This window comes from Cupressus sempervirens, chromosome 7 (assembly GCF_028749045.1).
Source record: "Cupressus sempervirens isolate cs-2001-9-10 chromosome 7, ASM2874904v1, whole genome shotgun sequence".
Taxonomy (NCBI): domain Eukaryota; kingdom Viridiplantae; phylum Streptophyta; class Pinopsida; order Cupressales; family Cupressaceae; genus Cupressus; species Cupressus sempervirens.
Window position 1 is genome coordinate 522,065,348 of NC_143124.1, and position 25,124 is coordinate 522,090,471.

Sequence of the window (25,124 nt, forward strand, 5' to 3'; positions counted from 1 at the left end):
ATGTCCCCTAACCTCAAAGGATAAAAAAGATGTGGTTGACCATGCACAAATCATGGAACAAATGCCAAAGGAGTCACTTGGAGATGAAAAAAGGGTGAATCTTGATAGCCCAGAGCCTAATGTAACCTTGGAATTGGAAGAGGATGAGCCCCCTAATGCTTCATGGGTCACAAAGGGAAACAAGAGACAAAAGGTTATCCACATCCTAGAGAAGGTTAAACAAAGAACATTACAGATTCTACCTTGTAAAAGTCAATAATTTGTTGACCTAAGGCAAGACTATATACAAGACAGGGTCATTACATCTAAGAATGCACTTACTAACCTAGAACAAGCTACAAAAAGGTTGGACAATAGGATAATCCAAGACCAATAGTTTATAGAAGATGACAATTTCATCAAATCAACAAAGTTCAAGAGCTTCTTATACAAGGTTAAATAGAGTGAATTGGTGCTAAAGATGAAACCAGGAGAATTAGATGAGAAAAAGAAACAACTAATTGAAAATTTGCATGCCTATGATCCTAAGAGTAAATTCATGACTTTGGAGGAGGCAAGAGATCTAGTATAGAGGAGTGGGATTTTGTTAGTGCCTAGTTTGGATTTGGAAGAAGAATTCATGCTTGACCAGATCAAGAGATAAGAAAATGTCATTTCCTATGAGGCATATGGTGCTAGAGAACTACAGAGACGATCTAATTTTAATATAGACACCAAGTCTCTGGTAGTATGGAGCATGGCCTCTTCAACAAGCAAGCCCAAATTAATGATTGTACAAAGCACCAATTGGGGAAACATGATAGTAGACACTTCAAGGTACCTCAGGTACAAAAATCTCCAAGGTTATTAATAATTTTTCATTTATGAATGAGGCCAAAGTAGAGGAGATAGAGACAAGGCTAGCAAAATCCTTTCATGATTATATTGATGTTAAGAAGCTCTATGAAGAGGAATTAAGGAAGATCCATGTTTATAAGGAAAGGATTAAGGAGCTTGAAGCTAAGGTCTAGGGTTTGGAAGTTGTAGTTGCATCTCTCAATTGCAGAGCAAGTGGCTATTGTAGAATAGAACAGAGAATAGGACAATCAAGAGTAGCCATCTAAGGTCACAACAGAGACCACAACATAGATAGATGAGCTGGAGGTAGAGGATACAACAAAGCCCAATAGGATGAGAATTGATGCTCCACCAATGCATCAAGGAAATGAGGTAAGGACATCTTTCCTTAGGTGTATGATGGCCATATGGTTAAGATTCTGAAGAGAATATCACAATGGTCCCATACATTGTATGTTTCCTTATAAGATGCTAAGCAATTATGCAATGAAGCACTTTCATGGCTATCACCCACATTCAATTTCTGGGGGGCATATACTCAATTCTTAGAGAGGCTTATTATGTTGATGGCTAAAAAGTGAAATTTTCCTAATAAGATAATCATAGTGAAGGAGAGCTTGGAGATAGTTAAGGAATTAATTGGCTTCTTCACTAGGAAATTACAAATAATATAAGGAAAGCTAATAGTTTTATCTCAAGGAATTGAGCCCTGTATACCACCAATTTTGGATAATAATAAAAGTTAAGAGAATGGCATGAATGGTCTGATGCACTCAGTGCAGTATTGACTCAAGAGGCCACAGTGGCAATTTTTGAAGATAGTAATGATGCCCCTTTCAATATTTTAACTAACTCCTTATTCAGAGTAGAAATAGATTTGAATAAATTCTCAGTGGAGGCTAAATCCATAATACATGCTATGTGGACTAAAGACACAAAGGAACTAGAAGAGGTTAAAACCATAGAGTTACCCATCAAGAGAGAGATTTATGTTTGGGAAGCAATGGGAGAAACAAAGGCTCTGCCAGTAGGGGGTAGCTAAGAATTTACCTAATTAAAGGCAATGCAAGATTAATGATAAGATTAAATACACTTAGTAGTTCATCAATAGAATAAACCTCTCATAGATACATATAATTAAAAAAATTCTTTTGAAAAAAGGGAGGGCAGAAGAGGAAAAAAAGGATTAAAGTTAAAGTTGTTGTAGTAAAGTGTCACCTGTTGACTTTTTAACTACCTTCCTAATTTTGGATCAAGTGTAGAGGAATATTTTAAATATCTTTATGTATATATCTTGCATTTTTCTCTTCCATTAAGGTTTTGACATGTGTCCTTCCCCATATGAGCCTTGTTGCAATCCTTTGTAAGGATTTCCAAGATGTGGAGTAGAGGTTGGAAGTCTATACATTTTTCAATTTTATGTCATCTTATAGTTTGTCTAGTTTTGTTATTGTATGAATGTGTTCAAACTTGTAAATTTGAAGGGAAAGTGACTATGAATGATCAAGTTTCCAAGTTTTGAGTTATATTTAGAATCTATACCAATATTGTATTCATTTTCAAAGGAAGTTAATACAAAAGGAAATTTTGCATATTTGTGTATCTGAGTTTTGTCTCCTTCCTTACATATCTATGATGGGATTGAAATGAGCAATGCTCTTTTTAGTTTAATGCAATTTAGATAAATTTTATATCTCTTATTGATTGCTTTTGGTTCAAAGAATTAAGTAATTTCTTTCACTAAGTGATAGGGTTTTGGGTATATAAGGGGATATGATAAGAATGATTCAGAGTTCACTATTGACAAATTTAATTGTAAGTCAATTAAATAGGTCTAAGATTGTTGGTTTTGACTCTATATAACAATGGATAAGGCATTGATTAATCAATCTCAATTGCAAGTTGATGGTTTACATAGTTGCAAAATGTACATATCAATCAAAAAATCAAATTTTCATTTTATGTAATGAAGAACTAAAGTTGTTGGTCAGCCCTTATTTGTAGTAGCTTTCCTCTTGATTATAAGTAATTGTTATGATCAAGAATTTTGTGGCAAATATAAGAGGAAATTATGACCAATATCTACTATAAGGAATAGGTTTGAAGGAAAAAATAATAGTGAGAAAGTGTCTGAAGAGAAAATCCAAATTATCAATTACATTCATATCCCTAAGGTTGACCCACCTTGGCCCTACAAAGCCTAAAGAGTAGGGAGTACTTTTTACTCTATTGAAGTTGGTCCAAAAGATGAGACTAATCATACTGAACATAGGATTTATCTAATCCTTAGGTTTGATTTTATCTTATGCATTATGGTATTGGGTTTAAAGTACCTAGTAGTCCAAAAAAAATCAACAAGAGGTGTGCACCTATAGAAGTGTGCACTAAGGATAGGTTGGGGCCTATATAACCTCCACCCCTCCCATTTTCTCTCACTTGATCTCCAGCTCCTCTTTGACTGCACCCCCTCGCACCTTCCAAGAGGTCCACTACTGTGCTACTTTGCTTGTCTGCTCTCCATTCTCAACCTTTCTAAGGTGTAATCACCACCACTTGGAGGTTCATATTTGCACATGTGTGTACCATCAAGAGGTGTGCATGTTCGCACCTAGAATCACCAAATGCCTCACACATGGAAAACTCTTTATGTGCGTAGTTGTACACATGCACACCTTGTATACATGTGCATGCGTGCAATGTATGCAACTATGAACATTGCATTGAGTAGCCTAGCATGAAGCACACTTACACACATATCATACCTGCATAGGTGTTCTAGGTGTGCTAATGCACTTATCAAGAACTTGAGAGGGTTTTGGTTAGTTTTTCTTAGTTTTTTGTCAATTCGGATCCTAGTTGAGTGTCATTATGGTTGACTTACATCAAGATATTGATACTTATTCCTCTTGTGTAGATATAATGGCATCATCACCATCCTCCATGGTGGAAAAGATGTCACCAAAGTTGGTAGCTTTCAAATACTAAGGGGGATTGAAGATGTCTTGATTCCAAGACAAATACAAAGATTTGAGACACTAAATTAGGGCACATCAATTGGAACATCTTCATCAACCTCTACAAAAAAATAAAAGAGAGATTAGCTATGGTGTTGGTTCTAATTTGAAATGGGTTAGTGAACATTGCTTCTTAGCCAACATCAATTCAATCATCGGAGCTAATCATGACCTTGGTCCATCTCTAAGTACTAGACAAAAAGGTTTTCAAAAGTGTAACTGGAGACATTGTCCTAGATCTCAAGCCACAAAACATTGAAAAAGTCTTCCACCTTCTACAAAAAGATCAATATACTCAAATCTAATATGATGGTGCAAATAGGTGGTATAGAGAAAATAAGCTAGAGGCTAAAGGATAGTACAATCAAAGTACCTAATTAAAAGGACACTCTTGGGCTAAAAAGCAAGAAATCAAGGTGGATATGACATGTGGATACATGCTTGATGACATTGGCTACTTGATAGTTATCTTGAGTAGAGCCATAGGCCTTCTCCTAGTGAGTCACTTGGAGACATGGATGGTAATCTTCATCAAAACTATCAAAATAGCCAAGATGCCTATTGATTGAACCACTGTTCTTAATAAAAATTTAGATGAGCAACTAATCTCTATAAAGAATGACCCCCACTTTTATATGACTTAATAAATGGTGTATCTCTTGCAAAATAGGACCACAAACTATCCCAAATTGTATAGAAACGGAAGCATTCAAGACATAAATGCTTAGCCCTATGTAGTATACCCACAGTGGGTGAAAAAGAAGCTCCCACTATAAAGTGTGGAATACAAGGTGGTCAATGATGGTTTTCTTCATCATTAGGATCATAGAAGGGGGTTATGTGAAGAGTATGTCAATAGAGGTTGTAGCACGAATAACAGAAGATGGTGCCTACTACATCCTATTTTGAGTAGTTGGTGCTCTCTTGTGCCCAGAAAAGCTCTCACAATATCCATCTAATAGGTTGATACTATTGTACATAGCTCAAAAACTCGTCTCTGCATATGATAGTGTTAAGAAACAATGTAAGAAGATGTGGGTATGGACAATCACCATCGGGGCCTTTGAGGTGAAGCAAAACCAAGTTATAGTCACATTTGATTTAGAATTGGATCAATATCCTCTTGAGGATTACTAGTCACCTCACCCATATTTTGATAACATTGGGATGGTCCAACACCTAGCAGGGAAGAAATTGTACCTCAAGAAGCCCTCAAAGATCACTGGATGAATGTAGTAGATAACTAAGATGATTGTATTAGGGACTATTGTAGAATGAGTCTACAATGTGTGGAAAAGGTATTGAACATGGAGTTATCCCTAAAGACCTCAGACAAAGATGCCCCTAAGATAATTGATCCCTTGTTCAATAGGGACAAGATCTATAGCAAGTCCATCACGAATGCAGGAAATTGAGCATGAGGAGAACGATGATATAAATCATCGAGGTTGACATGTGGTCAAAATTACAAGAAATTTCTAGATGGATCTAATTCCCTAGGCTATACCTCTTCAGGCTATAGCTTGGTTGAAGAGAGGAAAAAGAACAAAGGTCACTATATGGACCTACCCTACCAAATCACCAATGAGGCTGAAAATGGTACACAAACATGAGTGAGAGCTCAATTATTTTGAGAAAGGAAAATATAAGGGTAAGAAGAGAAAGGTAACCCCTATGGAAAGAAGGAAATTGGTTGAGATCCAAGAAAAACTAGCTCCCCAGGAAGGAGGAGCATAAGAAGATCTAGAACAAGCTAAATAGGACCAACAATAGGTGCAACTAGAATAGGAAGGAGTTCCATCACCTCAAGCCTAAAAAGAATAAGCTTCCCTATCAGTTTCAAAGAGAGCCCAAATAGAAGTGATGATGGTACAAATAAAAAGGAGAAGACTAAAGAAGAGCACCCCCTCTTAATAGGTGCCAAAAACTACTGCAAAGGTGGAAGACAAAGAAGAAGGGGGAAAATTGAGTTTGTCCCTCTAAATAAAAGGACTCACTTAGTTACTATGGCCAAAGAAGAGAGAAGACGAATCTCAACTCAAACACCTCCATCTTTCCCGAGGGAACCTAACTAGGTTGAAACCTCAGAAGATGAACAACATAAATGGATAGTGGAAATGGAAGGTGAGGGAGCATACACTTTTTACCTCTTAGATTTTGATTTTATGCCCATAGGCACCAAGATGGTAGGAGAGAAAATAAGGAACACCCCTAGGAATGATCCATTAGGAGAGGATTGGAATCAATTACCTCCTCTACCTCAAGGACCTCTCAACATTCCTCCTCCACCAGCATAAGACACGATAGCGGTAGTAGATAAAGGATCATTGGCTCCACCTCCTCAAACAATTGAAGTAGAAGAATAGAGACAAAATACAAAGGAAGGTGAATATGTATAGTTGCATGTCAATGAAGTATCTGAGGAAGGAAAGATAGTAGAAGAGAGGAAACGAGTTTCTCTAGATATAGAGGCTAGGTCCTTAGCCCAACATAACATAGAAGTCCTCTTTGAAGATCTTCCTTAACACACGAAGACTCTAGGGAGGAGTGATAAGGGAAAGTAGCCTACTTTAGAACCAACTTCTTCACCATAATACATGTCACCAATGGGTACAACACCATAATGGTTAAAGAAGGAGGTTATGATTAGATAAAAGAGGAAGATGGAACTAAAAGAAGAGAAGGGAATGACATAATTAATAAAGGAAATCCAAAAACCTGAGCCACCTAAGGGTGATGCTAGAACACTTTCCTTCATAATGAAGAATCAAAATTAGGACCTTTTGGAACACATTGTCATTTCGCCTCCTCATTTCGACAACAAAGAATTGACTCCGAAGGACTACTAGATGAAGGAGGTCATATTGGAAAAGCCTGTGGTGGATTTGACAAAGGTCTTGATTACCACGAGCTTCAAGCAAGTGTTTTAATACTTGGACAAATATGAGTTTGAGTTAATAATGATGCAAAAACATAAAGAACTTTTGAGAGGATACTTCAATGAGGTAGTGGGGCCAATAGACTTTTCTAATCCTAAAATCTCTCTTGGAGCTACATTATAAAGAAGGGAGGTAGGGCCATTGATGGATTCATTTTAGGACACATGTCATAAATGGCATCATAGTTTTGAGGAGAGTGGAGTGAAAATAATACTGGGTAATTTGAACCTATTTCACAACATTTAGACTAACACTGACAAATTGATTTCTATAAAAACCAAGATTTTGGGGTAATGGATGAAGTGCATACCTAGGCCAATGATTTGCAAGCACTTAGATCTATAAAAGGGAAAAGGTACTGGAAGTTGATGGAGGTATACTTAGGAGAGGATTTTGATAAATTAGATGATTGGATAGAAAATATATCTTCAGGAATAAAGTCATGGAGGGGTTACATGAAGGTATTCAACAGATTAAGACTAAGGCTCAAGAGAAAATTTTGGAAGCGAATAAATACTACAATGCCGCTAGCCTTGAGATTTTTGAAGATGAGTCAAAGACCAAGCTTTCCTTGGTACAAAACGTAGTTCAACAATTTAGAGATACATTTGAAAATTCTTTTTTAGAAGATGATGTAAGAAAATCATTTAAAATACAAGAAGCATTGTTAGAATTAGATACTAAGCTTGAGGATTTTATGGATACAAGAATAGAAGTGAGAAACTACTAGCAAGTAGTTAGAAATAAGTATGATTCATTGGATTTAATAGAGGTTACCAAAGTGGTGGAGATAATAGATAAATTCAAAGGCAAACATCCAGACATCATTTTGGTATGAAGGGAAAGAAAACCCAGATGCCGGAGATCAAGTTTTGACAGTTAGAAGAATTTTTGAATTTTTGGGTCCTATCATCAAGTTGCATTTTTCAAAGGTGCACTTTTTGAAGTGCACTTTTTTAGAGGTGCACTTTTCCAAGGTACAGTTTTCTCATAGGTGCACCAATAGTTTTTAAGAAGTAGTGTGCTGACAATTAACTGTGAATTGTTATTTTAGATCAATCCATGCATCATAAACACATTTTGATGGTAGTTCAACTCCCAGAGACACCTAGAGAAGGTGGAGATTCCATTTTTAGAGACTCCAATGACTCTAATATCATCCCATGGATTCTATCTTCTTATCTCCTTGTTTTATTATTTTAATTCATGTAAATGTGCATGCACCCATTAATTGATATAAACAAGGGTGGAGACCTACTTAGCACCATTTGGAGAGTTAGTTTGTATGTAAATAGATTATTTTATTAGCATGAGTTTGAATTAGAAGATCTCTCACTCCCAACACAAAGGGAGGACAGGATTTCTTTTAACTACAATGATGTAATATGTACTCCAGGCTGTTATTTTGATACAATTTAATATGTGTTATTGGTGCTCTCATTCTAAGTGTAGATATTCTTACCACAATGTGTTATTTATTGTGAAACCATGTTCATGAATAATAATGGAGCTAATGGTTTTATTGTATTGTTATGATTGTGTGATCTTTTAGTTCTAGTGTTTTCCTTGTGTTAACGTATTCTATTATTGTGATAAATTGGAGAAAGGATCACTATTGTTCTTGCATAATATTTTATCTCATGTGAGCTCACTTTCCATGGCCTCATGATTTGATAAAAAATGAAACATCTTTCAATTTTTATTGAATTTCTCATCAACAATTACATCAATGGAGTTGAGGAAGCACTGCTCCTAATTGCAATGGTTTCTTACCAGATCCTTTTGATAATTTAATTTGTAGATGTGTTGTTAATTTGGCTTATGTCTGTTAGGAATTTCCATTTAAGTAATTTTCTTTAATCTTGTTTTATTCTATCTTTGTATTTTTTTTCAAGGTGCACTTTTTGAAGGTCTTTTTTTAGAGGTGCACTTTTTTCAGAGGTGAACTTTTTTAGAGTACACACAAGTTGAGAGATCATGATCCACCATCCCCGTTTTAGTGAGTTTTAAGGTCTTCACCTTATGGACATGAATTCCTAGAACTCAGTCACTTTTGCAAGCCTTGTAATGACATAGGGATACCAAGAATCCTACCACTCCCATTTTAAATTTCATCATCTACCTCAATTCCACTTTTGAACTTACCTCCACCTATCGTTCCACCTAGTCCTCCACAAATGGCCTTCTTTGCAAATTTATTAGATTCACCAATCAATTTGCAAGGTTCACTCAATGACCTTCCCAAGAACCCTGAGAAATTCTACCCAAGGTTCATTTATAGAGAAACATTGATAGGCAAGGATCACATCAAGGTTTTCAAAGAAATATGTAATTGAAAATAGATTCAACAAGAGAATGTGATCCTTCTTTTGTTCTTGCTTACATTGGGATAGGTTGCATTTAATTAGTACATGAATATGCCACTAAGATCTATTTAGAACTAGAAAACTTTTAAAAATTTGTTCTTAGATCAATTAAAAACATTCATCAACCTAGCTGTGATACACCACCAGTTCATATCTATCAAGAGGGATCTAGCATAGACTATTTAACACTCCAACCATCACTTTCACATGGAATACCAAAATTTGGAAACCCCTTACACCATAGAAATTGGGGATGTAATTTAGATTTATCTTAACTCTATAGACCACCTCATTGCTATCTTCCTAAGGAGATTGCCTACTACAGATATTGATACACTAGAAAAGGTCTTTGAAGAAGTTGTCACCTTTACTAAATAGGCTAACCCTAATGGAGGAGGATGATGGTTCCAACTCATGTCAATAATACAATACCAACATATCTTTCCAAAGTGCATGTGATGCCTAGTCAATTCATTCCATTGACCCCAATCCCACTAAAACAAGCACCAATTGTGCTATCTCTAGAAATAACCTACCTAGGATTTGAGCCTTCAAAATTTGCCTTCTTTGACAAAAAGGTAGCACCATCTACTGAGGAAGAGGATAATGTCACAACTAAGCTTGATCAAATGAAAAAGACCATGTCTCAGATAACTAATGAGCTGACTCATCTGATGTTTTCATAAGGGCAGAATAATAATTTCCAAAGAATAAGTGCGCCCCCTTACAACAATAACTATGGTCAAAAGTACAATGATAGTTGTAGTGGAAATAATAATGCAAGGAATAATTTCAACCCACCAAATTGTAATGATGGTTTCCAAGATAGAATTGACAATGGAATACCCATCCAAACAATGGAAGTATCCCAACAAACAATAATAACAATGCTCAATTTGTGGATATCAATCAACTTGAAACCAATCAAAACATACCCAAAGATGGCAAGTCATTTTAAAATGGAAATTAAGAAGTGATCTAGAATTCAAAGAGTCCTAATAATGAACCCCCTATTTATTTCAATGCCATGTTGTTAGAATCTTACAATTCTCCATGTTAGATTGTGGTGACCGATCAGGGAAGTACAAAACAAATTTGGGCCTATTTTATCAATATTTTACGTCTAACATGTTGTCACTAATTTTAACCCAAAAGTGGAAAAAATATTATATAAAAGGGCTTAGGGTTAGGCTCTATTTCATAAGGTGTGATTCAAAAATTGGTTCTTGCGACAGTATTGAGCTATAATGGATTACAGATTGTAATCAAGTTGTAATCACTAAATCATAATAATATTGGACTTGTTGTTTGGTGGACATAGCCAAGGGATTGGGTGAACCATGTTAAATCTTGGTGTCTTGTCTTCTTTTTTGTGTGATCTATTATTTTCTAATATTGTTTATATTTGCATGTAGTTATTATTCTATCTATGGTTAAATCCTAGCAAGTGGTATCAGAGTGAGGTTATTTTTTTAGTTATCCTCTACAGGAATGTCTCATGATTGAGTGGGAGTGATGGCACATGAAGGTAAGCTAAGGGTTGACAAGTTTAATTAGCATAACTTTCAATTATGGAAGATGCAAATGGAGGACTATCTTTATAAGAAGGATTTATGGAAGTCATTGGGAGGAAAAACTAAGAACCAAGGATCTATAACAAATGATGACTAGGATCTTTTAGACAAAAAGACACTTGGAAGCATTCAATCATGCCTAGCACCATTAGTGTTATTTGATATTACAAAAGTGAAGACAATGGAAGAGTTGATGGAAACCCTAGGAAAATTGTATGAAAAGCCCTCCATTTCAAATAAGGTATTTCTCATGAAATGTTTATTTAATATGAAATGACAGAAGGTGGATCAATTACAGATCATTTAAATGAGATCAATACTATTACTAGTCAATTATCTTCTGTGGGTATTAATTTTGATGAAGAAATTAGGGCTCTCTTTATTTTGTGTTCTTTGCTTGAAAGTTGGAATGGCTTGCTAATGGCTATGAGTAATTCCATTTTTGGATCTAATACTCTAAAATATGATGATGTGATCAGTGTTATTTTGAGTGAGAAAACTCATAGGAAATCCTAAGGTGGATTTGTATTAGGAAGTGCTTTGAATGCACAAAGTTGAGATAGAACGACTAAGAGAAGAAGTAATTCTGGAAATCATGAGAAATCAAGAGAAAAGTCAAAAGGAAAGAGGTCTTAATCAAGAGTACCAAATGACTATTGGCATTGTGGAAAACTAGGGCATAAGAAAAAAGATTGTTGGACTTGAAAGAAAAATGAAGAGGAAAAGAAAGATGGAGACAAGGAGGCAAATGTGGTAAGTAACAAATCTGAAGAGGATTCTTTTCTTCTATCTTTAGAAAGTGTTGATGATTCATGGGTTTTAGATTCTAGTGCTTTATTTCATGCTACACCTTATAGAGGTTATTTTATTGATTATGTCCAAGGGGATTTTGGGCTTGTTTATTTGGTGGATAATGAACCCTATCAGATTGTTGGAAAGGGAAAAGTTAAGATTAAGTTGTAGAATGAGAATCATTGGCTACTACATGTGGTAAGACATGTTCCAAGGCTTGAGTAGGAATTTAATTTCAGCAGGGCAACTCAGTGATGAGGTTTGTGTAGTTACTTTTAATGATAAAAATTGGAAGGTTTCAAATGGTTCCCTTGTAGTAGCAAAAGGTGTGAAAGTAGGTACCTTATATCTTTGTATAGGTCGTATTGTTCCTTCTACTTTGATTGTTTCATAGAAAAATGAATGGTCAAGAATAGTTGTTGCAGTTGAGTAGGGAGAACAAATAGCTATTGTAGATTCTGATAAGAATGGTATGAAAGTACTTCATTCAAAGAAATTTTTATCAGGTTGGAAATGTGTTAATATGGATTTCTATAAAAGTTTTGTGTATGGAAAACAAAAGAGAGTGAGCTTTGTGAAGACTGGGAAGGAAAATGAAAGAGAGCAATTAGAGCTTGTGCATATAGATGTATGGGTACCAGCTCAAGTATCTTCCCTCAATGGCTCTCATTATTATGTTATATTTATTGATGATGCAACTAGAAAAGTATGGATTTAATTCCTTAGACCAAACTCTGATAGATTTCAAACTTTTAAGAAATGGAAATGCTTGGTTTAAAATGAGACCATAAAGAAATTAAAATGTTTTAGATCTGATAATGGTGGTGAGTGTTGTAGTCATGAATTTGAATATTATTGCTCCACTAATGGTATTCATAGATAAAAAACCATTCTAAGGACTCCACAAGAAAATGGAGTGGCTAAACACGTGAATAGGACTATAATGGAGCATGAGGTTGCATGCAGGGTCGCCCTTAAACATGTGGGTGGAGGTTGTCAATACTAATGTATATTTGATTAATAGAGGTCCCTCTACTCCTTTGGGTTGTGGTATTCCAGAGGAAGTATGTACCAGTAAGAAGGTGAGTTATTATTTTCTCAGAACCTTTGGTTGTGAAACATTTGCTCATATAGATTCTAAAAATAGAACCAAGATGGAAGCTAAGTCAAAGAAATGTTTATTTGTTGGATATGGCATTGATGAATTTGGTTATGGGCTTTGGAATTTTAAACATCATAAAATTGTAAGAAGCAAGGATGTCAAATTCAATGAGAAAGTGTTGTACAGAGAACTGTTGTAGGAACATGAGAAGAAAGAAGATGATTATGTAGTGCTGGATGATACTTCAAAAGATGATGTTCCAGCAATTACTCATGATGTGCAACAACTACAACAAAAAATACCACACACACCAGTCAATGTTAGATGGTCAACAAGGCTAATTAGACCTCCAAAAAGATTTTCTCCCTCTTTGTATTCTATTTTACTAATTGATGCTGGTGAACTTGACTGTTATTATGGAGTTGTGCAGGTGGATACTAAGATTTAGTGGGAGTCTGAAATGAAAGACGAAATGGACTCTTTGCTAAAAAATAAGACATGGGATTTATGCAAGTTGCCTAAGGTAAAAGGGCTTTATAGAATAAATGGGTTTACAAGTTGAAAGAAGAGGATGGAGGTAAGAAATGATTTAAAGCTAGGTTAGTTGTAAAAGGATTTGCACAGAAAAAAGACATTAATTTTGATGAGATATTCTCTCCTGTTGTTAAAATGACTTCTATTTGCACTATTTTAAGTATTGTAGCTACTGAAGATTTGCATTTGGAGTAGCTTAATGTTAAAACAACCTTCCTTCATGTTGATTTGGATGAGGAGATATATATGGGACAACCACATGGATTTGAGATCAAAGGTAAGGAGAACTTAGTGTGCAGATAGAAGAAAAGTTTATATGGCTTGAAGCAAGCACCTCGGCGATGGTCTCAAAAATTTGACAGGTATATGCATGAGCATGGATACAATAGGTATCATTTAGATCATTATGTTTATTTTAAAAGGTTGGATGATGACAGCTACATTATTCTATGTTTATATGTTGATGATATGCTTGTAGTTGGGTCTAACATGGATCACATTAAGGTGATGAAATGCTAGTTAGCACATGCATTTGCTATGAAGGATTTGGGGGCAGCAAAAAAATTCCTTGGTATGAAGATTTGTAGAGATAGGAAGAACATAAACTCTCTTGAAAGCCCTTTTAACTCATTATAGATCCCAAGTTTGCTAAAATGACACTATAGAAATGTTTGCAAACCTTAGGCATTGATATTAAGATTGACCAAAGACTCAATGGCTAAGTACTTTATCTTAAGGAACCCCATACCTTTTCCTAGACAATTGTATGGCCAATAAAGATAAAAGACACAACCTAAATGCTCAATCAACATCAATTACTTGTACAACCTACAAGCATTAAAAAATATGGTGACACCAATGAACAATATAACCACACTCAACACAAAGTAGCTATAATTGATCCAATAATATATGAATGGTATGAATGGTAATTAAATGGTACTATATTGCATAAAAATGTAATAACAGAATAAACATTAAGCAACTAATGCATACTCCTACCTAATCATGCAAACCTCAAAATATGGAAGATAAACATGTAAATAAGCATAACATGAAATCAAAATGACTCAAACTACTAATGCAAACCTCATGAAATCACCAAGTGATTAATGATTTCACATTATGGGATGTGGTTTCTCACAAATCCAACAACATAACAATGAGGTAGATGGTGCTTGATGAAATGAGGAGAGAGCTCTCCTTTTATAGGAAAATGGATGCAACAGACAGCTAAGATTGAATGCAAGATGAAGGGCTAGGATCTCTCAAGATCAATGAGGTGTCAATGAGGTGGAGGCCAAGTAGACTCCATGTGGATTAGGGTTTTGACCAATTCAAAGGGGGCAATATGCTCACACATGTGTGAAAAACCTTTGATGGTGACATGATCAATGAAGTGAGAAGCATGGCTTCTCACACGTGCGAGACAACTTGACTCTCATGCAAGGGGACAAGTGTGCAAGAGGTGTGAGAAGCATGGCTTCTCACACGTGTGAGACACCTTGATTCTCATGTAAGAGGACAAGTGTGCAAGAGGCATGGTAGACATGAGGGGTATGGGAAGTGTGAACATCTCTCGCACATGTGTGAGCACACACTTAGGATTAAGAGGTAATTAGCAATGATGATTAGGAGAAGTAAGCATGATTAAGGAAGTGGGTAGGTTTAGAAAGATGGGTTAGGTTAGGAGTAGTGAGGTTAGGTGAGGGTTTAAGTTAGGAGTCTTGTGCTCAAATAGGATTAAATGTAATATTTAATTCTAAATGAGATTAGGAAAGGGATTAATTAAGTAAACAAAGTACTTAATTAAAGTGAATGGGTTAGGATTTAAATAAACCTTAGTTTATTTAAATCAAGGAAAGGCTAGAATTTAGATAAACCTTAGTTTATTTAAATCAAGGAAAGGTGAACATAATTAAATAAATGTAAATTTATTTAACTAAATGGTAAGGTAATTACATGAATAATAAGTATTTATTTAATTGGTCAGGTTAAGGGTATTTGTACAAATTTTAGTTGTCTACATTTTGCTCCTCTTTGATATAGCATTAGTAATGTTATATCAAAGAAGAATAAAATATAGTGGATGTGAGGATAAGACTAGTAGCATGATGCCCTAGTCATGGAAGGATGACGAGGGAGGGCTAGTATGCCCCCTCGAGAGGACATGCAACTTAGGAGAACATAGATGTGCTCTCAAAATGGATGGGAGGATGGAAGGGAGTGGAAAAGGTATGCTGCAATGGTGTGAACCTAAGTTTGATATTGTATTCAACACGATGCACCAAGGTATGAGGAACCAAGATGACAATGTGTCAAGTACGTGATAAAAAGGGTCTAATACAACCATATGCCTTATGAAACCATGATATGGAAGACCATGATTCTTGGGACAATAGGATGCAAAGACCATTATAAATGCAAAAAATACTAATGCATACAAGTAACAAGAAATCATGCACAATAAACCAAAAGCAAACCAACATTTTGCCCCTAGTCAAGCTAAAAACCAATTAATGGATTGATTGATGATGATTAATTAAGGATGACAAAGCTAATGATAAGCATAATGCACATCCAAGGATTGGGAAGGATTCATCCCATGATAACAATGAATAAATTAATGGATTATCAGCTAATTGGGTCAAATTAATGAATTGATTAAAGATTGATGTACAATATTGCAAGATTAGATTGATTGGATTAGTATTGATTGCATAGTTATTGAGATTTTTTTGATTTTTTGATTTTATGGTGAGTAGATGAAACTGAAATGTAAGTAGAAGAATGAATGAGGATGAGATTGGAAGAATGATGTTGATAAGATGAAAAATGACAAAAGTAGAATTGATTTGATGTGAAAGAATTAGAAGAAGGGAAAAATTGATTGAATTAGAGAATAAATGAATTTGATTGAAGTGAGTTGGAAGAATTAAATTGAAGGAATGTGAGATAGAATGGCTAGAATGGATAGAAATGAATTGATTGAACAAATGCGGGATAGAATGGGTTGGGACCAATGACAAGGGAGAGCCAAGGCATGGGAGATGGAGGAAAAGAAAAATGAGTCAGTGGGTGAAAGGAATGGTGAAAGGATATGAGGGGCCAAATGATATGGTAGCAAAAAATGTGGAGCCAAGGACCATGTTTCGAAGGAGTCCAAATGCCCCATACCAAGGATAGGAAAATGGAAGGAAATATGGTGGGAAAGGATGGATGAAAAATGGGAAGATGGTATGAAGGCAAGCATATGGAGGAAAAGATGGCATGTGCTCTTCTAAAGCATGTATGAACGTTTTTGCTGTTGTGCCTCTAATGGTGATCACGAGCATGGGTATGAAAGTGGAATGAATATGGGATATGGGAGGGAGGGTATGGAAAAGGGGTAATGATATGGAGGGTATGGATGAAATGTGGGATATGAAATGGATGGGACAGATGGGCTAACCAAGATCAAGGACATCTGAAAGGGGGATGGAAGTATGTAGCAGTATGGATGGAAAATGGATGAATGAACATGATAAGGACTATGGAATGCAAGAGATGGAGAACATGTCAAGATATAATGTGTGAAAGGAGATGGAAATATGTAGGATGGTGTATGGGTAATGCACAAGGGATATGGAAAGTGCATATGGAGGGATGAAAGGAAAGTGAAAGTCAAGATCAAAGATGGAAACAGATGATGAACGGTAGATGGAAGCATGGAAGGTATGTATGGAAGTTTGGTATGGTTGGAGCTTGCCCCCAATGTAGAGTGCAAGTGGAAGAGGAAAATTGAATGGATGGATAAGTGGAAGTGGAAGACATTAAATACATGATAAGAGAAAGAAGGGAGGACTCAAGCATCTATTTATATATCCCTTGATATTTTATTTTTCTTTCTTTTTTATTTTCAAGGAATTTTTACTATTTTCTCATAGATGTTGATAGGGTAGTGAAAAGAAGGATGAAGTGGATTGGGGAGTGGAGGACAATGACTTATGAAAAGGTTTGGATTAACGGGGTGGAGTGGGTGGGAGGAAGATATGGTTGATGGATGCTAGGTTGGAAGACTTGTGGATGGGTGGATGAAGGAGGCGGAAGATCATCATTGGCACACACCTTGAAGGGTAATGGAAAGGAGGAAATTGTGGAGGATAGGTAGGAGAAAGTGTGGGTTTGAATTTTGGGATATAGGGACCCAAAATGGAGGAAGGAGATGATGGATTTAGGATGGTGGATTTGGGTATATAAGGACCCAAAATGGATTTTGAAAATGGAAGCTCAAATGGTTTAGGAATGAGGGAAGCCTTTGGATTAGCAAAATTGGATGCCATTTTGAATCTTTCTTTGAGATTCATTGCTACATTAAGCAGCTTTGGGATCCACAGAATTTTTGCATTTTTGTTTTTGAGCCTTTTTGGCCTTCTAATTTTGTTTGGGAGCAAATTTTTCTTTTCTTGGACATGTCGTTTAGAGGGGACATGTTGATCCTTTGGATTTTGTGGATTTTTAGCTTTATGCTCTGTTTCTTTGGCATCCAATTTGCTTCCATTGGCCATGGTATGAGTGCATGAAGATAAATGGGATGGAGAGCATATGGATGGTGAACGTTGTAAGGAATTCAAGGATGTGTTCCTTTGTTGATCTTTACTAGGAGCATGAGGGGATGAAGGGGAAAACATGGATATGGTGGATGGATGTATGTAAGGGCCCAAAATGGAAGGAAGGGATGAAGGATTTGGCGGTGGGACATAAGGACCTAGAATGGATGGAAGGGATGAAGGGTTGGGAATATTGATATAAGGTCCTAAAATGGACTTGGAAGATGGATGATGGAAGGCTTTAGGTTTGGAAGGAAGAATTTTGGATTTGGAAGGAGTGGAAGGTATACCAACATCTTGAGACATTATTTCTTGAATGGGATAGTTATTATTTTCAACACAAGATACGAGTCCATGTATATGGGGTTCATGAATGGATTGGATAGGTGTGATAGGATCATGTGGAGGGTTAGGATCACAAGGGGGATCATGAGGGATGATAAGATCTTGAGATGGAGGGAGATCATGAAAGGAAAATGAAGGGGTACTTTGATCTTGACTGAATAGAGGATCTTGTAACGAAATGAGTGGATCATGAGATGGAATAGGTTCATAAGATGGAGTGGAGGGAATGGAACCATGAGATGGAGTGATTTGATCTTGATATGGAGGAGTATTAGTGGATGGAGTGGAAGGAGAATCTTCATGAACTGGAGGATCGAAAGATGCTAACTATTGAGATGGAGGGGAAGTGGTAAGGTGTATGATACATGGAATGCCTTGATCTTGATTAGGAAGGGGATCATGAGATGGAGTAGGAGGGATAAATGGATCTTGAGGGATAGGGGAACAATGGGATGGAGAAATGCTCAGACCTAGAGGAGAAGAGGAATCTATAATGTCATGTTTTGGAGGAAGGCCATGAGATGGAATTGGGGGTATGACTTTGGGTGATTGGCACACTTTATCTTGTTCTTTACACTTAGCCAAGAGTGATGAGAAATACCCCTTATGAGGTGGGGATGATGTTTTTGGAGGATTAAGATTGTGAAGGGAATTGCATGGAGGGTTGGGGTTGGATGGGACATGAAGTCTATGGTCTTCAAAACATGGGGGAAGAGGACACATGGCATGGAAGGTGGACTCTTTCTGTCGACTTGCTAAGAGATAATTCTTTAGTTGCTCCATTTCCATGGCAAGAGTATTTGTGGTTGAGGAAGTGTGTGGGCTATAAATAGAAGTGTATGTGGTTGAAGGATAATGAGGTAGATTTCCCTTGTCAAAGATAGAAGAATAATGAACATGAGATGGATGAGAGTTGGATATGAAGTGTTGAGGATGGATTTGATATGTAGGTTGAAAGGGAGGTAGAACTCCATATTGTCTTTGAAGATTGTCAACTATTTGATTAAGCAAATTCAGATCCATAGATGTTAGACGAAGAATGATGAATGATTTGATGATGGATGGAATATGAACTTGAGACTAGGAGCAGTGTTGGACTTTTGTGTTGATTTGATTTGAATTGGATTGGACTTGATATTAATTTGATTGAATTTGATGTGGATAAGGGTTTGATTTGATTTGATAAAAACCCTATGATATTGCAAACAAGTGAATGTGAAATTTGAACGAAAGTCCAATGTTCGTGATAATGCTCCTATGTCCAAAGTAGAAGATGTGATGCAAAGTTGAATTAGAAGAAGACATGAATGAAATTAGAAAGATTGATTATGGATGAAGATGTAAATGGATTGAATTAAGAATTGATTAGAAAAGAATGAATTTGACAAGGAATTGGATTAGAAGAATGATGATGAAGCATTGGATGAGGGAATTGAAGTGTGATGTGGAGGATGAAGCATGACTAGGATGGAGTTTAGGAATTAGATTGAATGACAAGGAAATGATTTGGATGAATAGAGATGATGAAGGCATCAAGAGATGATTGGAATGATGAAGACAAGAGACGTATGATGGCGATGACTTTGATGATGTGGAATTGATGTGGACAGCATGACTAAGAGGACTTGAACTAAGACTTGTTTTTGAAATTTTTGATTTTTTTTTAATTTTTATGTTTTATGATGTTTTTGGATTTTATGTTTAAGATGCTAAATCAAAGAAGGAAATATGTACAAGGAAAGTGTGTTTCAAACACTCAAGAACGTCAAACACACCAACAATCCTATAAGGTTGCAACTAGGATGTACAAGGATCAACTAGAGGGTGTCCTCGATATACGCAAGGTACGTGAGGCCCAAATTTATAGATGAAAGAAAATACTACCACACAGCTGAGGGGAGACGGTAACCCAAATATCCTCCTTCACTTCCCAAAGGTATAAAGTTCTTTGGGGCTTAGCCAAGAGTGACAATATTTTGCTTCCAAGAGAGGTGTCTTTTGATTCACCTCCTGATATTTATACTCTGCCAGAACACTGGAGTTGAGGTCATCCCAAGGGGTGATGAAATCCGCAAGCAGGCCTCCTAAAAAAAGAAAACAAGACCACTTATTTCTTGTGCACCCAAGATCACCCAAAGGTGCGAGGGGAGAGAATACATAAGTGGGCTCGTGGTTTAACAGACACACGTTCTTTCCCAATGAAGCTTTAGGTTTTGTAATCTACTTTGAAGACACACGTGTTTATAACATACAATGTTCTTTCCAACTTGACAATGTCATACAAATCAAGAGTTTGCCAACATAAGTAAATCGAGTGTCGTCAACATAAGCAAATGTGGAAAGGAAATAATTAATTTCCGTTATGCATTCAAGAGTGGGTGATTGTTCATTTTAAGCACCAAAATGAAATGTGTATGCAATGTTCATTGATCCTTAGACATGCAAGATAATGTTGTCATTCATTCCAAAGCAAAAGCGTTCAATTAACTGTGCATTCAAGATTGAATTTGATTGTGTTAACGTTTAACCATTCATTCAAAGATGAGTGTTTAAGCATACAAGTTCATTTCCAAAAGAAACTTAAAGCAAAACTTGCAAAAAATATGGTTAGTGAGAAAAGATCCTTGCAAAAACAAAAGTTAGGACAGCGAAAATGCAGGACAAACATGAAACAACACTGCAATGAAAGGGTTAGCACAAAGTTTGGTCTTTGACAGAGAAAATAGATAGCTAAATAGCATCAAAATCTCATGAAATTAGAACCATGATGACGGGCTTGGAATCAACTTTTCGACGATATTTTGTTTTTCAAAAACAGAGTTCGTATGCTTAAGTTATGAGCAAAAAACCAAAGGCTACTCTTTATGGCTTAGAAAGGCATGTGGACTACTGATGCAGTGCTGATGTCAACGACATGTGAGGTTAAATTTGACGGTTAGGGACACGTCAAGCAATTTTTTTTTGTTTTGTTTTATTTTTTGACATGAACTTTTTAAAAAAGAAGAAGGAATCTTAGATGATTTAAAAAGATAAATTGCATTTTAAAAATAAAGGTTATAACAAAAAGGCCATCGTGCCTATCACATATGCCCAATACATAAAACAAAAATTATGCAACCGTCTATAAAATGATAAAATAAAAAAGAAAAATGCAAGGCCATGGCAGAGGGTTTGGCGGAGCGGAGCCACGGGAGGAGGGTTTTGGAGTGGCGAGGGGTGGGTGGATGCAGGGTGGATGGTTGTGAGCAGCGAGGAGGAGAGGCGAATTGCGAGGGGATCGGCTGCGGGAGGTCGCAAGCCAAGCGAAGGAGTGGGAGGCGCGTTGAAGTGGCGGCATCGGGGTTTGAGCAGAGGGGAGGCAGACGGGCAAACGGGCCGCCGTAGGCGGAGGTGAAAGGGGCCGCCTTAGGCGGAGGGGTTGCTGTGGGCAGAGGTGATCGTGCCGCAGGTGAAGGGTTGGCGACCGAGCGTGCCAAAATGTATTGCATAAAAATGTAATAATGGAATAAACATTAAGCAACTAATGCATACTCCTACATGATCATGCAAACCTCAAAATATGGAAGATAAACATGTAAATAAGCATAACATGAAATCAAAATGACTCAAACTACTAATGCAAACCTCATGAAATCACCAAATGATTAATGATTTCACATTATGGGATGTGGTTGCTCACAAATCCAGCATCATAATAATGAGGTAGATGGTGCTTGATGAAATGAGGAGAGAGCTCTCCTTTTATAGGAAAATGGATGCAACAGATGGCTAAGATTGAATGCAAGATGAAGGGCTAGGATCTCTCAAGATCGATGAGGTGTCAATGAGGTGGAGGCCAAGTGGACTCCATGTGGATTAGGGTTTTGCGCAATTCAAAGGGGGCAATATTCTCACACATGTGTGAGCAACCTTTGATGATGACATGATCAATGAGGTGAGAAGCATGGCTTCTCGCACATGTGTGAGACAACTTGACTCTCATGCAAGGGGACAAGTGTGCAAGAGGTGTGAGAAGCATGGCTTCTCACACATGTGTGAGACACCTTGATTCTCATGCAAGAGGAGAAGTGTGCAAGAGGCATGGAAGATATGAGGGGTATGGTAAGTGTGAACATCTCTCACACATGTGTGAGGATTCCTCACACATGTGTGAGCACACACTTAGGATTAAGAGGTAATTAGCAATGATGATTAGGAGAAGTAAGCATGATTAAGGAAGTGGGTAGGTTTAGAAAGATGGGTTAGGTTAGGAGTAGTGAGGTTAGGTGAGGGTTTAAGTTAGGATCCATGTGCTAAATAGGATTAAATGTAATATTTAATTCCAAATGGGATTAGGAAAGGGATTAATTAAGTAAACAAAGTACTTAATTAAAGTGAATGGGTTAGGATTTAAATTAACCTTAGTTTATTTAAATCAAGGAAAGGCTAGGATTTAGATAAACCTTAGTTTATTTAAATCAAGGAAAGGTGAACATAATTAAATAAATGTAAATTTATTTAACTAAATGGCAAGGTAATTAAATGAATAATAAGTATTTATTTAATTGGTCAGGTTAAGGGTATTTGGACAAATTTTAGGTGTCTACAGGTACAATAACCTTAGATATCACTTGATTCATTCTTTAATCACTACAAAAATTATAAATCTTTCACCCAAATCCATAGCTCAAAATACATAAGAAGAATTCATGGTTGAAATAATGATTGATGATTTGCACATGGCGATTCCTAAATGAAATCACTCTAGTATAGCTAAGGATTATCTCTTAAATCTAAAACCCAAAATCTTTGAGTTAGTTTTCACCCTTATACAATTGTGTAAGAACTCTCACATTTAATCCAATAGCATAACATTATCATTCATCAACAAATACACAAATGAGCTTCAACACCTTTTTTTTATTGATTGTTTGGAGGAAAGTTGTAATTTATATTTTTAATAATTTATTTCATTTAATAATTTTTTTTTGGATTAATAATATTTTACATTTGAATGCCACATTGTCAAGGAGTCCAATATTTAAAATACTTAATTATCTTTTCAATGAGGTAATATACTAATTTTTTCTTTAATAATAGTCACCATCAAACAACTTAGGTGAATATTTTAAATAATAGCTCAATAACTCACTAAAGTTGTGGAAAATATTGCAATTACATCAAGGTCTAATTTAGATTATGACAATATGAAACTATAGTAGTTGGATGACTTACTAAAAATAGACACACTCTTCAAGAAGTTTGGAGAACACCTTAGGTATCATAAAATACTTCCAAAGTATCACTGCAATTCATATCTTTAATTGGGCTCATTATCAAAAACATAAATCCTAAGGTATTAAACCTATGGCCTTTGATATTTTTGTCATCCCCTTCCTCTTACAAATCACACACTGTGTCTCAAGAACATAAGGAAAAGCTCACAAATCAATCTAGCTTAACTTGGGGACATTACATAAATGCAAAATGAGTTTGTTGAGCATGTTTTGAGATGCCAAATTTCTTAATGTTTGTCAGTATCCTAACCCCTTTGTCAAAACGACAACGTTTGACATAGACTTTGATAGTTCAAAATGCTAACTTAGTTGTAGTACTTCATGGTGACAAATAAAAGAGCAAGTTCAAAATTTTTCGAACAGTTCATGAAAATTGAAGATATGAAGTGCATTTCCTACTACATCTACTACTTTCATAAACAAGAACATTTTCTAAGCTTTTATAAAATATTAAGAATTAAAAAATCATTTTTTTTATAATAATAGAAAACAAGTAAATTTCTTAAAATTCCCTATTTACTAATTGAATCAATAGAGTCCAATTTCTTATTGAAATTTAAAATAATAATAAAAAACTAAATATAAAATTTAGTGGAAACAAAAACATCGGATGCTAAAATGGACAATACAGTCAAATTTATCAAACTCAGCATCCTCCAATTTGCAAATAAAATTAAGTTTCAACATATGTGGGCAGTGTTTTTTGTTAGGCTTTTTTTCAATTTATTTTCCTATTTTTCCAGGTGGATGGATAAAAGAGACCAAAGCAAGACAACGAAATCAAAATTGCTTTAGATTAATGCCTCTCCATCACAAACGCATAGGTCATTATGGGATTATCGTCGGAAAAGAATCCCGAAAAGGAATGGGAGTAACAGCAGCAGGAGCACCTCCAGGCACAGGATTTGTGCAAGCCAGCCTTCCATTCCGTGGTAGCAATGCAAACACAAACTCAAAGAGGATTAGACTTCACTCACCTTTTATTACTACCTGTTGCAGTGCTTCCAAAGATGGAGATAATAGAGCAATACCATTATCCTTGTCATCATCCAGTTTGATTAGCAGTGTGGGCAAGAGGCTTCAGAGCTATTTGGAGACTTATAGAGACAAGAACCCTCTTAAAATGAATTCCAATACCGATACAGAATGGGACTGGGATCGATGGCAGGAGCATTTTGCAGATATGGAAAAATACGAGACCCTCATTTCTGTTTTGACGGTAATCCTGCACCAACTTTCACACTAAAGTTCTTTTTGAAAAAAGTTAGAACTTTTTAATGTTTAAATTTGTTCTCTTGTTAATCACGACAAGGGCAATATTTCTTTTCTTTTAACAACATTCCCCTCTTTATCAAGGCAGGGGAAACGTACCATTTTAAAAAAACCCCTTTTTGATTAGGACGGATGTAATTCCAGTTTGTTGAGGTGTATAATTCAACATTGAATTATCCAAAGCTTGTAACTGGGCTTGTTAGTATTGGGGCAAAGCATTCAAAATTTGATGTGTTACTGAGAGCTTGTACGCGCCTTTTCAGTTGAGATGCGCGGCGCCCAATATTGAATGTGGTATGTTATTCAGTTTTATACATAAACAAGTCATAAACGTGAATGCAGTATACCACTCGATTTTATATATAAAGGTGTCCCAATCTAATTCTACCCATAAATGTTCCATATTCACCAGTAGCTTTGGCATCTGGCCTTGGCTGTTGAGATGTGCCTCGCCCTAAATTAGATAGGGTCTAAGTTGCTGTAT

General features: G+C 36.1%; 1 protein-coding gene across 1 annotated transcript in view; it reads left to right on the forward strand.

Annotated features, from left to right (window-relative positions):
• Positions 1-24,071: 24,071 nt before the first annotated feature.
• The window catches only part of LOC149547819 (protein EXECUTER 2, chloroplastic-like), a 107,994-nt gene continuing 106,941 nt past the window's right edge, over positions 24,072-25,124 (forward strand). Inside the window, exon 1 of the mRNA XM_089791856.1 lies at positions 24,072-24,587. Coding sequence (XP_089647982.1) covers positions 24,168-24,587 — 420 coding nt within the window. The 5' untranslated portion in view covers positions 24,072-24,167. The remainder of the gene's footprint in view (positions 24,588-25,124) is intronic.